We start from the raw sequence: 15,441 nt of genomic DNA on the forward strand, positions 1-15,441 counted from the left end.
ATGCCCTTTCCCAAAAATTATACTACTGCATTCTCAGTAAACATTCATTAAGTACCTGTCATGGTCCAAAGCCTATTCAAGGTAGTGAGAGCGCAAGATCATGAGACCCAGTTTCTGACTGATCTGGGCCTAGTCTAGTAACAGCTCATGAGCTGGTAATAGGGGAACCCAGAGGGAGGAGCGACTCACCCAGCCCCAGAACTTTGAGAAGGTCCTACATTTAAGGTAGCATTAAAGCTGTGTCTTGAATGATGAGTAGGAGTTTTCCAGGCAAAGGATCCAGATATCCTAACTCCCTGTGCGTGCAGATTTTACAATGCACCACTTTCCTTGTAGTTTAGAATAATGTGCTTGCTTTAAATTTTATGTACATGGTAATTAGGTGGGGTGGCCCATCGAAGACCCATTTGGTGGTTTCGTCAGCCACGCATCTCCATTCTCTGAGCCATGCAGTCTCCAAACCTCAAGGTCATTGTCCTCTCTGACCCGCAATTTCTAGTCACTCACAAAGGCTTGCAAGTCCTTTCTTCAAAGCGTCCCTTCTACCTTTCTCTTCTTTTCTGTTCCCATTACCGTCTTCCCATAGTTCTCCATACGCTAGACCTGGTCCCCACCAGTCCTTCCTCGTACTACACAACCACAAATACGTTCTCCCAAAATTAATTTATTCTGAAGCCCGGCAAAGAAACATTTGCTCCAGGTTACCAGATAGGATATAGTTACTGAATCTATTTATTTTCTTACTTAAAGCCTCTGAGAAAAGCTGAGAGAACCCTGCTCCGGATGCGCAGGCTCAGCGACCATGGCTTACGGACCCAGCCGCTCCGCGGCATGTGGGATCCTCCCAGACCAGGGCACAAACCCGTGTCCCCTGCATCGGCAGGCGGACTCTCAACCACTGCACCACCAGGGAAGCCACGATCCAACCTCAGGCTCCTCACCCATCATTTCCCAGAACTTTTTTACTCCAGCCAGGCAAGTGCAGGGTAGAGACGCTAAGAGCCCACACCAAGTCAGGTCTCACCTTTACCACGTGTTAGCTGTGGCATTTCATCTCTCCAAGCTTGTTTCCTCATTTACGACTTACGTGAATAAATAACCAAATGGCTTAAAGCTGTTAGGAAAATTAGTGTGATGACACATGGGAAGTGCCTGGTGCCGGGTCTGACACTTAATTGGCTCTCAATAAATGGTGACATTTGTAGCCACCTTCATCATCACCTTCCTCTGAAACGCACCACATCTCTGACATGCAAGCATTTCTAGAAACCCTTGCTCCTCTTACCCAGGTCATTTGCTTCTCCTTTAGGACCTGTTTCAGGTTCTTATCTTCCCACTGATATCCCGCCCCCCCCCAAATACACCTGCTCTCAGCAGTCTCTCCTAACATCCCCTGCCTCCCCTCTGTTTGCTTTACACTGTTTCCAAACTTTGAAGTTTCCTCACTGCAATAGCGAGAGCTGCCCCCAAGTGGAGCAGACTGTCGTGCAAAGTCACAAGCCTCCTTGACTTCACCCTCGTTTGAGGATGTTGAAGTGATCATGAAACAGACGGGAGGTTGGATAGTGGATGTCTAAGGGTCCCAGCAGCAGTGATTTTTGGAGTCTGAGTGGTTTAAGAGCAGGGACATGTCTTCTACTTCCTCCTACTTCCCACAGCTAAGATTATTGTAGGCACACTCAACTCTGTTGTGTTTGGCGGACTGTTGTCCTGAAGAATCATCCTACTCTTTGATCCCTGTGACAGATGAGCAGTGGCTTTAATCCTGCAGGGGAGTTTGGGAGGATGTGTATCAGGGTTGGAGGATGGGAAACCCCACGTGCATCACACTGTGACCCATAGTGAGCTTATAAAAAGTGTTTAATGAACAAGCACCAATCATAGGCTGTTTCACTGAATCGTATGTCCCTTGGAAACAAATTAAGAGCAAATGGAAGTCTTCCAAAGTTAAGGCTGAAGTTATAGGGAGATGTAGAGGGAATAGATCTCTTGCCCTGCCCCCGCCAAAAAAACAAAAAAACTCCTTAGGTTCCACAGAAAAAGGTCTTTCTAAACATTTTATTTCTCTTCCTTACAATCTCCATACAGGGGCAAAGAGAGAGTCCAGAAACGTTTATCTTTAGTATCCTTATTGGAAACTCTATTCCTCACATTTGTGAAACAGTTTCATTACACAGGGCACCTCTAATTTTTGCCAGTTCGTTTTATCTCTGAAATCAACTGCTTTGCCTTCTCTGTTGCTGAATTTCAGCTGCACTTAATCTCATTGCGGCCTGGCCTTTTTATACCAGTTTGCTGTAATGCTAGGAGAACCTTCAACTTTAAAGAATGGCTCTTCAGCCCTCCCCGGTTGGAGGAGAGGAAATCAGTTAATTGCAGCCTGTCAGAGCTGTTTTAGGTGACTTTGTACTTCTTCCATTTAAGATCAACATGAACCTTAGACATTTCAGGCTGGAAATCTGAATAGCAACAGAAAAGCCTGCGTTTCACTAATGCCAGGAATGACTCATCTCGTGAGAATGGTATTGTATTGCTAATACAATACAGAGAGAAGGAAAAGACTGTGGTATCTGCCTTTCTTTGTATTTCTGACCTTGAGGAGAATTATAACTTGTTTGTTGCAGAAGTTGAGCATCTAATGTGCTGATGCACCTGTTAGTTGTAATATGTTAAATGGCAAAGCACTTGCAGTTTCCCATGATTGCTTTGTGGGTAAAATATTTTGTGCAATCTTGTGAACTGATTTTTTTTTAAAGACTGTATTCATTTGTATTTCTTGTCTCTCATTTCTCAAAACTATGCTTTCTCATTCTGTTTCAACACCCTGGTCTCATCATTAACATCTTAGAATCTGCTTGGCTTTTTATTTTCAAGGTAACATTATTATGATCTGTTTTTAATGCAGAGACCATGAACCAGGCGACTCCTGCTAGGAAGCTGGAAGAGGTTCTTCATCTAGCAGAGCTCTGCATAGAAGTCCTACAGCAGAATGAAGAGCATCATGCAGAGGTGATGGCTTGTTTTAACTGTCACATAAAGCATCGCATAATGCTTCACCATAGTGGGAGCAGCACTGAAGAAGTGGCTTTTGATACACATCTGGCCATTTATCTACAGAAAACTGAGAACGTGTGTGCATTTCCTGGAAATATAACTCCTATATGTTACAAAGGAATTGTATGTGTATATAATTTAGTATCTGTTCCTGACAGCTGTCTTCCTGTGAGGAACGGGGGAGAACTTATGGGATCTGCCTAAGGTGTACAACTAGTAAGAGGCAGAGCTGGAACACGAACCCCCATTTTGTGATGCCAGATCACTTGCTTTTCCCCCGTGCCCCGATTGCTTTAGTTTCTAAATGTAAGTTAATCCATGTGCAAAAGGGAAAGTAGTGATAAACTATAGGACACCAAAATTGAATAGAAGACGTTCAGAGCTGTATGATTGATAACTCCGGTCTTTCACTTTTACCGTCAAACTTTTCTTTAAATTTTCACTAAACCTTCATTTTTAAGAGATTTTTAAAAGTTCTAGTACTAATTATATACTGACATTCACTAAAAATATATAATGGTATTTCATCAGGCAAACTGCTTATTCTGAGACTTAAAAGTGTCATTCTTTCTAATAGCCATGAGTTTATTTTAAAAAACGAGTTTTCTGACTGAATTAGGTAGGGAAAATGTGTAGGATTAAATAAATGTAATAAATTTCAGTGCCCTAACAGTGCTTTTATTCTTGAGGAAGCACATGAAATGAGTAAGTATGAAAAAGACCAGGTACAGAAGAATTTATAGAATATTTATATCTAATGAAGCCTTGTTCTCAAAAATATAAGAAACTACAGGAAGTACGTTTTAAGCAAATTCTCAGAAAAGAATATTCATGAAACCTTGCTATAGATAGCTAAGATTTATTGTATCTGGTTATAAATATGATCATTCAAAACATCTGCTTTTAGCTCACACTATGGAATCTAGCTTTTACCTTGCATCTGTCATGTGTGAACTTGTTATGGATATTTTATTTTAAACTGAAGAAACAGCTGCTTCAGTAATTTGAAGTGAATTCCCAGGAGGAGCTTTTCTAGGCTAATACTACCGCTGTGTTACAATGAAAATGATTATATGATAAAATGTATGTATGTGTTGCCTTTTGTTGAAAGGCATTATCATCAGAGTATTAGACCTTTCTGAATTAAAAAAAAATTCTGATTGGGTATCCAATTTCATCTAAACAGTACATCTAATATTCCTATACATTTCACAAAAATTACATTTAATTTTCCTGCACTAATAAGGGAAATAATAACTCTCCTGTCTTTTAAATGTAATTAGCATTATATACTCCCTGCAACCACTACATGCTTGTTAAAGTACAGTGTATCCAAACACAATTAAAATGTAAATATTACTTAGTTTCTAACCCACAAAAATACAGTTGACTTTTTTGAACAGAGGTAATCAAAACTCATAAATGTAACTCAACTATATGCCAAAATATAGAAGTGTTATGAGGACCTCTTTTTAAAATGCTTTGTAACACTGTGACACGTCTTCATTCCACAATGCTTCCAAACTCTTGGGATTCTTCAGGGAAGAGAGGTGAGTAAAATTGTTTTCACCATTTTTCTAGCATGGAATAACTCTTTTATGTGAAGATAAGATAGAACACACTCTGGTTACACTTTTAAAGCCACCTTAGTCCCTCTCCTTGGAATTAAAGACTGTATTTCTTTAAATGGGCAACTCTTTGTTGTACTGTTTCCGTGAATGTGTCTTATTAGTAATGCATAATTATTGCTGGCCATCTAAGTACAGGCTAGCTGAGAGGATTTTGCCATTTTGGTTTTGGTTTTATCTTTTAGTGGTTTTTTTTTGGCCTTTTTCTTTTTTTAACCAGGAGATCCAGCTTTTCCTTTGAACAATATTGGGGGGTGAATTGATCTGATTCCAAAGTCATTTCCACAGTGAATTGATGGACTGCATTGTACACTGATCTTGATTTTGCTGAATGTCCAGGCTAGACTCTACTGCACAAAAGAGGACCCGGCCCGGCTCCCTTGGTGAAGGTTAATGCGTCTGCCTCAGAGACCTTCAAGTGGCCGTGTGTCAGCTCCTCTCATTTCCCTCTCCTTTCCTCCACAGAGGCGGTTCACTTCACAAGGCCAAGAGGTTGTTTCTGTCCTTCAGCAATTTCTCAGTTAAGCAGGTTTCACGTCCTTCAGATCTTTGACAGTAACTTACTCATAACACAGTCCTCCCTTCTCTCTGAAGGCCTCTCCACCTCTCCCCTCAGGCTTTTCTTCCGATTTTCTGTGTTTTCTTTTGAGAAAGACAGTTTACACTCCTTTCCAGAAAATCTTGAAGGACGTCTTCCACATTCCCGTGATGAGACTGTGTCTGACCAGAAATTTAGACAAACTGATCCGACAACTGTCCATCCAAGGCCACTCACTCACTCTGACAAAGGCGGCAAGTCCCAGATGCCGACCAGAAAGCCTTAGACTCTCACCAGCCCACTTGCTCCACACACACACGCAGCACTTTCCTGCTAAGAAAACTTGCCAGGTGCACAGCTGGTCAGTGACGGGGTGAAGACGCAGGCCAACTCCAGACTCCACACTTTCCAGGGAACCACATTGTTGTTTCTTGGTTTCAGTAGAATGGCAGGTATGGGTGCCTTGTCCTAGTTTTGCTGGCAGGTTTGGCACTTAGCATCGTAGCAGGGATATAAACGCAGAGAGGAGGAGGATGGTGCAAGCCTGGAGATGTCCCTTCTGTTCTGTCAGGCTCTTCTCCTGGCATATCTTGGGACTCTGCTATGGGGATGGAGGGCTGGAAATACCCCTCAGTGAAGGGGCAGAGAGAGAGGCAACATGATCGATACGAGCACAGCTCAGGTTGTTACTTTGTGATTTATTGTTGCAGCAGAATCTTAATTGAGGGTCCCTGAGATATTTTAAATATGATATTGTCCACCATGTCAGTGACACTGTAGGCCAGGGGAATGTCTGGCGGTAATTCGGTATTTGCAACTTAGCTCTCGGTTCACTGTAAATGGTTGTTGCATCCTGCGCTCCAGCTGGCCGGGTCCCAGGCTGCTCCAGCAGCAGAGTCAGGGCAGGGAGAGGAGTTCAGTACGGACACACGTATTTGTGCATGTGGTCATTCACATGAACATCGGTGTCTGGACCAGTTTATGCGTCTGGATGGATTCTAACATAGAATGGATGTTTGATTTTAAAATTTTTTTCCATTGTTTTTACTTCCTCATATCCTTATTCCTCTCTACTACCATGCATATCTAAGGACCATCTTAAAGTGTAGTTATACAAAACTTGATCATAGACAAGATCTGTTTACTACCTACTACTAACTAAATTGCACTCATCTCAACAGTTGAGTTCATCTTATTTGCCTAGTATTTATATCTGGATAGCCAGTGAGATAAATCGACATTTTCTTTTTTAGGATGGATTTAGGGTTAGATTAGCCTGTGGTCCAGCAAATGTTCCTCTTTTTGGAAGAAGATGACCAGTAAGTGGCTTTCATACAACTAAGCTACAGAGGCAGAATTCAATTTGCAGCAGTGACTCTCAAATGAAACTGCATCGGCAAAAATATCCTATCAAAAATGTTTGTTAGTCACTCACTGACTTATAAATGTATAATATTAAGAGTAGCACTTTACCCCAAGATGTTTTGAAGCATTTTCAGTTCTTCATCTCACTTGGTTATTTCAATATTTATATTCATCTATGAACACAATTAGGGAAAGATTTTCGTGAATCAGGAGTGCAGAAAACTTATGATTCGTTTGGCAGTAGTTTAGGTGTCACCAGTTTAGTTTAGTCCATTCTGCTGGCTCCTCAAAAGTACTTAAATATTTCTAGAATATGACCCCTTAGCATTATGTTGCTCTGTGTGTATGTTGGGGGTTGTGGTGATACCCTAGACACTGGGTATCCTAGACACCAGGGCTTTTAGGATCATCTACAAAATACAGGATCATCTACAAAATACAGGATCTACAAAATACAGGATTGCAAGCTGATCTTTTCTTGGGGGGGAAAAAAGCATGTAATACATTACAAAATCAGACACTCTATTTTTGCTCATTTATGCAGCCATATTTTTTGTGGTATTTTAAATTATGAAATGTTTACTATATTTTGAGGGTAAAAGTAATCAAAAGCCTAAAACCTCAAAGAAATTCGAAGAGATATAAAGAAATCAGACCGTTAAAAGATGCTCCGGCAAGAAAAAAATCAGAGGACATTAACATTGGTCTGATCTGCAAAACTAGACCGACAGACAGACAGGCCCTGTGCCATGTATAGTTAATTAAGAAGAGGCTGTATGTGTAAGAGCTTGGTCTCTACACTCCAGCTGACCTGGATTCAAATTATTGCTCTGTTACCAACCAACTTTAGGCAAGTCCTTTAATCTCTGAGTTTGCTAACCTATAAGATAAGGATAATTATACCATCTACCTGAAAGGAATAAGTAAGATAATGTATAAAAAGCCTTTCGAATAGTACAGTAAACCCCCTACATATGAACCTTCAAGTTGCCAACTTTCAAAGATGCGAACATACTTTCTCACGTCCAATCACTTAAGTTAGTTCACCCATCTGGTGTACATTGTCACGTGCGTGCATCCTCTACAGGTGGTTGTGCTTTTGTGTACTTTACACAACTGTATAGAGTGCAGTAGGACAGTATCTTTATTTCAAGCTAGATCTACAAGAGGACAACTTCACCGAACTCCTTGCTGTGCAGCCCGAGGAGCTTACTAATAAAGACCTGATGGAATTGGAGGCCCAGAGAAAGGACGAAGAGAGACAAGAGGAAGAAGAAGTAACTGAAGAACTAAGAGATTCACGATGCAGGAAGTGGCAAGGGGATTTTCTTTATCTGAGGAGGCACTGTTAGTTTTTGAGGCACAGGATCCGAACATAGAACAGTGCACGAAGGTTGCAGCTGCCGTTCAGAATGCAATCCAGTGCTACCGTGTCATCTATGACGAGAAAAAAAGAGCTCCAACCAGACATCACTGGATCGTTTTTTTCAAGAGGGTAGATAGAATTGGATCCAGCAAGGAACCAGAACCTGTGCCATCAGCGTCAGGCGTGAGTGAAATTGCAGCTTGCCCTCCATCTCCTATTGCTGACAGTCCTCCGCCTCTACCATCTCCCACCTCCTCTCCCTCCTCCAGTCACTAACTCTGCTTGCCTGTTCACTCGATGCCAGCCCCTGGATGCCAGCTGTTGTACTGTACCACTGTACTTTTCAAGATACTATACTGTAAGATTAAAAATGTTTATTTTTGTTTGTTTTTTATGTATTTGTGTGAAAAGTATTATAAACCTATTACAGTACAGTACTATATAGCTGATTGTGTTAGTTGGGTACCTAGGCTAACTTTGTTGGACTTAGCAAACAAATTGGACTTAACGAACGCACTCTTGCAACAGAACTCATTTGTATGTAGGGGACTTACTGTACTTGGCACAGAGAAACTATTCCTTTCATGTTGGATATCATTCTTTTTAAAACATCTAAAGTCACAATATAAGATTTGTGTGAATTTTGACTCATTTTTATGTTACTGATAATGATTCATTTTTTTACTTTTGTGCAGCAAGAGATTTTCATATTCCTTGACTTTTCCAAACAGCCCTGGAGGAGGCTGGTACAAGTATCGTTATTAGCAATTTGCAGATGAGGAAATGGAAATCCACCCAGGGAGCTGACTTGCCCATCGTCACTTAAATCTCACCAAGTTCAAAAGCTCAGTACCCTGCTTCCAGTTTCAGGGATAGTCTTACCTGCCACTATTTTCAACTACTCTGAGTAAACAGACACGGCTTTCAAAGTATTGTCAGCCTGCGACAAATATTGTTCTCACTGTACAAGATTTATTTCCTGTTAGAACTTTGATAGAAATCGTATGGCTAAAGGATTACAATCAAGTTTTGTTTTGTATTTCCTTCTTGATCAAGTTAAACATTGCCTTCTGCCTGTGCTGTCTCATTTACACTAATTAGTGGCTTAGCTTTAGAGCCAAGATAACTCTAACCTAGATAATCGTGACTTTTGATTGGTGCCCTACAGATGGGTGTGTTGCTGAGAAGGGTTTTCTCCTCCCTGCTGGAGCCCCTCATGCCGTGGAGCCTCAGCCACTCCCAGGAAGTGGCGCTCTAGGACGGAAATTATATAGCCTCTCCTCTTACCACCAACCCGGGGTGCGAGGACTGCCACCCAGAGGGATGGCAAAAAGCAGGAGGGGACAGGTGGGAGAACTGACCCTGTGTTCTCAAGGTAACAGCCTGCAACACTTGCTTTTCGTTTTCAAGGACAGTGGTTCCTTAAAGCTTTCTCTGGTCATCATTAGAACAGTAAGCATTCGTCACAGATTGGCTTATGTTCATTAGGAATAACATCATCATCAGAGATACAATTTGAAACATAAATATATACTTCTGCAAAACATAATGAAATTTTCCAGTTGATAGCAAAGTCTCGCCGACCTGAAGCTGTTTTTTTTAAAGAAAATTATCTTCCATCGTGTTCCATTCCCCACTGCGACTCTGTCTTCCAAGTAAACTTTAAAAAGAGCTTTGGAAATTTTTCTCAGAGTCTTGATACAATCTTGACCTAACGTGGCTGTTATTGTCTTAATTTTAACCTTTCGCAAAGGTATTGGTTGTGAACTGGAAGTGAGACTTTGAAAATGTCTCTCTTTGCAGTGCTGCATTTTCAGTAGCATTTCTATCCTGCTCTACTCAGAGGGAGGAATCTCAGATTCTTCTTATCTATGTCACCAACACAGCTCTAAAAGACAGGAGCAAGGTATATGCAATGAAACTGTGTATGCTATTTTATTTTTTTCCTTTTATATTATTGTCATATACCCATTCTGGTAGAAATTTAAACAAAAATTATTCAAATATAATATTTTCAAAGAGCGATAGCTTGGTTTACGTAGAACATACCACTTCCAGCAGGTTTTCACATTCGCATGTTTATACAGCAAAGTCGAAGTTATATGCTTTGAGCCAACCATTAAAAATGTTCCTACCTCTGTAGTCTGTGATTTGTACTACACCACTCTTTTTTTTAGCCAGTGTTTTCTTCAGTTTCCATCTGCTAATTAGTTACACGGTAATGTTTTTTATAAACATATTGAACATTATTATTGTGACAGAAGTTTTTAAGAAAATTCTCAATATGTCAATATTTTATAATCCACCTTTTTTTGGTTTGTGGTTTGACTCTTTTTGTTATAATCTAATTTATACTGGAGGGAATTGAATGGAGTTTTGCGACCACAAATCTCACATGTTCTTAGAAAGTTCTTGAAAGTAAATATGGACTTCTGAGTATATAGTATGATTAAACATTTATTAAAAGTTACTTTTAATTGGAAGAATAACAAAAACATCTGTATCACAGAAATGTGTGTGCTTTGTAGTTATTTGGTTACAAAATTATAACACTTATCAAAAGTTAAATGAAAATAAGGGGGAAAAGACCTGAGAGACATTTCACTAAAAACAGTATAAAGAGAGCCCTAAAACATATGTAAAATGTTAAACTCATTCAAAATTAGACAAATGCAAATTAAAACAAAACTGAGATACAATAGCCAGAGAAGTCCACATTATTTTTTGTGAGTGTGATAAGAACACTTAACATAAGATATACCCTCTAAGCAAAATGTTAAGCATACAATACAGTGTTGTTAACCAAAGGCACTGCGCCGTATGTAGACCTCTAGGATGTGTTCATCTTCTATAACTGAATCTTTGTACCCTTTCACTAATACCTCCCTTTTTCCCTCTTTCCCCAGCCATTCTACACTCTGCTTCTATGAACTTGACTATTTTAGATTCCTCATATAAGTGGGATCATACAGTATTTGTCCTTCTGTGTCTGGCTTATTATACTTAATATCCTCCAGGTTCAACCATGTTGCCGCAAATGGCATGATCCCCTTCTTTTATCAGGCTGAAAAATATCCCATTGTATATAAATATCATATTTTATTTTCTATTCATTCATTTGTGGACATTTAGGTTGCTTCTGTGTCTTAGCTATTGTGACTAATACTGCATTGACCATGGTAGAATATGTATCTCTTTGAGATCCTTATTTCAGTTCCTTTAGATATATACCCAGAAGTGGGATCGATGGGTCATATGATAGTTCTATTTTTAATTTTTTGAGGAACCTTCAAGTGTTTTCCATAGTGACTGCACCAATTTACATTCCTACCAACAGTATACAAGGGTTCTCTCCTCTACATCCTCAACAAAACTTACCTTTTGTTTTGTTTTTGTTAATGATAGCCATTAACAGGTGTGAGGCGATATCTCATTGTGGTTTTGATTTGCATTTGAAAATCAAATGATGATTAATGATGTTGAGGACCTTTTCATATACCTGTTGGCCATTTGTTAGTCTTCTTTGGAGAAATGTCCGTTTGGTCACATGTCCATCTTTTAATCAGGTTATTTCTTTTTTTGCTTTGAGTTTTAGGAGTGTATTATATATTTTGGATACTAACCCTTTATCCAGTATATGGCTCACAAACATTTTCTCCCATTCCTTTGTTGATTGTTTTCTTTACTGTGCATTAGCTTTTTAGTTTGATGATTTGCCTGTTTTTGCTTATGTTGTCTGTGCTTTTGGTGTCATATCTAAGAAATCGTTGCCAAGGCAAAGTTAAGAAGCTTTCTCTCTGTATTTTCTTCCAGGAATTTCACAGTTTCATGTCTTGAGTTTAAGTATTTAATGCGTTTTGAGTTGATTTTTGTATATGGTGTAAAACAAGGGTCCAGTTTAATTCTTTTGCTTGTGGATATCCAGTTTTCCCAGAACCGTTTATTGAAGGGACTGTCCCTTCCTCGTTGTATATTCTTGTCACCCTTGTTGAAGATTAGTTGACCATATATGTGTGGGTTTATTTCTGGGATCACTATTCTGCTTCATTAGTCTAGGTGTCTGTTTTGATGCCAGTGCCAGATTGATTTAATTACCACAGCTTACTAATATACATATTTTGACATCAGAAACTGTGATGCCTTCAGCTTTGTTCTTCTTAAGAACACTTTAGCTATCTGGGATCTTTCATCGTTCCATGTGAGTTTTAGGATTGTTTTTTCTAGTCCTATAAAAAAATGTTCAGTGGAATTTTGATAGGGTTTGTGTTGAATCTGTAAGATTGTTTTGGGTAGTATGGACATTTTAACAATATGAATTCTTCCAATCCATGACACCAGATATCTTTCCATTTATTTGTGACTACTTTAATTTCTTTCATCAGTGTTTTATACTTACAGTTTACAGGACTTTCACCTGTTTGGTTAAGTTTACTTCTAAGAATTTTTACTCTTTTTAATACAATTGTAAATGAGATTGTTTCTTAATTTCTTTTTCAGATTGTTTGTGTGTAGAAATGCAACTGATTTTTGTATGTTGATTTTATATCCTGCATCTTTGCTGAATTTGTCCATTAGTTCCAACAATTTTTATAGAGTATTTAGGTTTTTCTACGTACAAGATCACATTATCTGCAGAGATAATTTTACCCTTCCACTTTGCATACCATTTATTTCCTTTTCTTGCCTGATTGCTCTGGCAAGGATTTCCATTACTGTGTTGAAAAAAAAGTGATGAGAGTGGGCATCTTTGCTATATTCTGGATTTTAAAGGGAAAGTTTTCAGTTTTTCACCACTGAATATGCTGTTAGCTGTGAGCTTCTCACATATGGCCTTTGTTGTGTTGAGGTAAGTTCCTTCTATACCTAATTTGTAAGAATTTTTATCATAAAAGGATGTTGAATTCTGTCAAATGTTTTTTCTGCATCTACTGAGATGATCGATCATGTGATTTTTATCCTTCTCTCTGTTAATTTGGTGTATCACATTGACTGATTTGTGTGTGTTGAACCAACTTTACATCCCAGGGGTAAATCCCACTTGGTCACAGTGTCTGGTCCTTTTAATATGCTGTTGAAATTGATGTGCTAATATTTTGTTGATAATTTTCGCATCCATGTTTATCAAGGATATTGGCCTATATTTTTCTTTGCGTATGGTGTCTTTTTCTGTCTTAGATATCAGGGTGATACTCTCCTCATAAAATGAGTTTAGAAATGTTCCCCCTTGGGCTTCCCTGGTGGCACAGTGGTTGAGAGTACACCTGCCGATGCAGGGGACACAGGTTCATGCCCCAGTCCGGGAAGATCCCACATGCCGCAGAGCGGCTAGGCCCGTGAGCCATGGCCGCTGAGCCTGTGTGTCCGGAGCCTGTGCTCCGCAACGGGAGAGGCCACAGCAGTGAGAGGCCCGCGTACCGCAAAAAAAAGAAATGTTCCCCCTTCTATTATTTGAAAGAGTTTAAGAAGACTTGGTTTTAATTCTTCTTTAAACGTTTGATAGAATTAACCTGTAATGCTACCTGTTCCTAGGCTTTTCTTCTTTGGAGGTTGTTGATTACTGATTCAAATTCCTTACTTGTTTTTGGTTTGTTCAAGTTTTCTGTTTCTTCTTGATTCAGTCTTGATAGATTATATATTTCTAGGAATTTATCCTTTTCTTCTAGGTTGTCTAATTTGTTGATGTATAATTGTTCATTCTAGTCTCTTATGATTCTTTTTTCTTTCCTGTGGCATCAGTTGAAATGTCTCCCTTCCATTTAAATGATTTTATTTGAGTCTTCTTTGTTTCTTTTCTTTTTAATCTAACTAAAGTTTTGTCATCTTTTCTAAAAAACAGCTCTTAGTTTCCTTGATTTTTTTCTATTGTTTTTCTATTTTCTGTTTCACTTATTTATACTCTAACCTTTATTATTGCCTTTCTTTTTCTAACTTTGAGCTTAGTTCTTCTTTTTCTGGTTCTTTGAGGTGTAATGTTAGATTGTTTATTTGAGATTTTTAAAAAATTTTTAATGTAGGTGTTCATTGCTATAAACTTCCTTCTTAGTACTGCTTTCCCATAAGTTTTGGTATGTTATGTTTTTTGTTTGTCTCAAGATATTTTCTACTTTCTTTTTGCTTTCATCTTTGATCTGATGTTTGTTCAAGAGTATCTTGTTTAGTCTCTATGTTTTTTCTCTTTTTCTTCTGTTATTCATTTCAAACTTTTTTCTACTGTTGTTGGAAAAGATACTGGGGATTATTTCAGTCTTCTTAAATTTGTAAAACTGTTTTTGTGACCTAGCATGTGATCTTTCCAAGAGAATGTTTCATGAGTACTTGAGAAGAATGTATAGTCTACTGCTGTTGTATGGAATGTATGTATGTGTCTGTTAGGCCCATTTGGTGGTGTTCAGGTCTGCTGTTTCCTAACTTCCTGTCTGGGTGATCTCTCCATTATTCAAAGTACAGTATTGAAGTCTCCTATTGTAATTGTGTTGCCATCTATTTCTCCCTACAGAGTCAATGTTTGGATTACATGTATAGGTGCTCTGATGTTTGGATGCTTATATATTTATAATTGTCCTAGCTTCCTGGTGAATTGACCCTTTCCCATTATGTAATAACCTTCTTTATTTCTTTTGGCAGTTTTTAACATATACTGTAGTTTGTTTGATATAAGTATAGACACCCCTGCTCACTTTTGGTTATCATTTGCATGGAATATGTTTTTCTACCCCTTCACTGTCAGCCTATGTGTATCCTTTAATCTAAAATGAGTTTCTCATAGATAGCAAGCATATAGTTGTATCTTGTTGTTTTACCCATTCAGCCACTCTGTGTCTTTTGATTGAAGATTTTAATCCATTTACATTTAAATTAATTACTAATAGGTAAAGCTGACCTTTCAACTGGACTTCAGAGCTTTTAACCATCTATTTTAAACCTATAATTCCAATCATATACAAAACCCTGCACTTGGACTTTCTACACATACTTTATGTTATTCGTGTCAGATTTTACCTCTTCTGTACTATATGTCCAGTAACAGATTTTTGTGGTTATAGTTATTATTACTACTTTTCCCTTTTAGATTTTATACTAGCGTTAAAAGTTATTTATGCACCACCATTACAGTATTGTTTGTCTACATATTTACCTTTACCAGTGAGATTTATACTTTCGTATACATTTGTGTTGCATTTAGCATCCTTTTGTTTCAACTTGAATTTTCTTTCACACTTTTTGTAAGGCAGGTCTAGTGGTGACAAACTTCCTCAGTTTTACTTTGTCTGGGAAAGTCTTTATCTTGCCTTCATTTTTAAAGGACAGTTTTGCTGTGTATAGTATTCTTGGTTGGCAGTTTTTTCTTTAGCTCTTTGAATATATCTTACCACTCCCTCCAAGCCTCTAAGGTTTCTACTGAGAAATCTGCTAATAGCCTTATTCTTGTATATGATGAGTCACTTTTCTCTTGCTGCTTTCAGAATCCTCTCTCTGTCTTTAATTTTTGA

The 15,441-nt window shown here is 38.5% G+C and overlaps 1 protein-coding gene across 2 annotated transcripts in view; it reads left to right on the forward strand.

The window, feature by feature from the left end:
- The window catches only part of CADPS2 (calcium dependent secretion activator 2), a 497,272-nt gene that overhangs the window by 398,217 nt on the left and 83,614 nt on the right, over positions 1–15,441 (forward strand). The window contains exons 17-18 of one of the 2 annotated variants that reach the window (XM_022582192.3): positions 2,906–3,009; positions 4,596–4,604. In XM_022582192.3, the coding sequence (XP_022437900.2) occupies positions 2,906–3,009; positions 4,596–4,604 (113 nt within the window). The remainder of the gene's footprint in view (positions 1–2,905; positions 3,010–4,595; positions 4,605–15,441) is intronic. The other variant, XM_022582255.3, reaches the window with a different exon arrangement.

This window comes from Delphinapterus leucas, chromosome 9, assembly GCF_059928025.1.
Source record: "Delphinapterus leucas isolate spDelLeu-1000000601 "Yukka" chromosome 9, BTC_Dleu_Yukka2, whole genome shotgun sequence".
Taxonomy (NCBI): domain Eukaryota; kingdom Metazoa; phylum Chordata; class Mammalia; order Artiodactyla; family Monodontidae; genus Delphinapterus; species Delphinapterus leucas.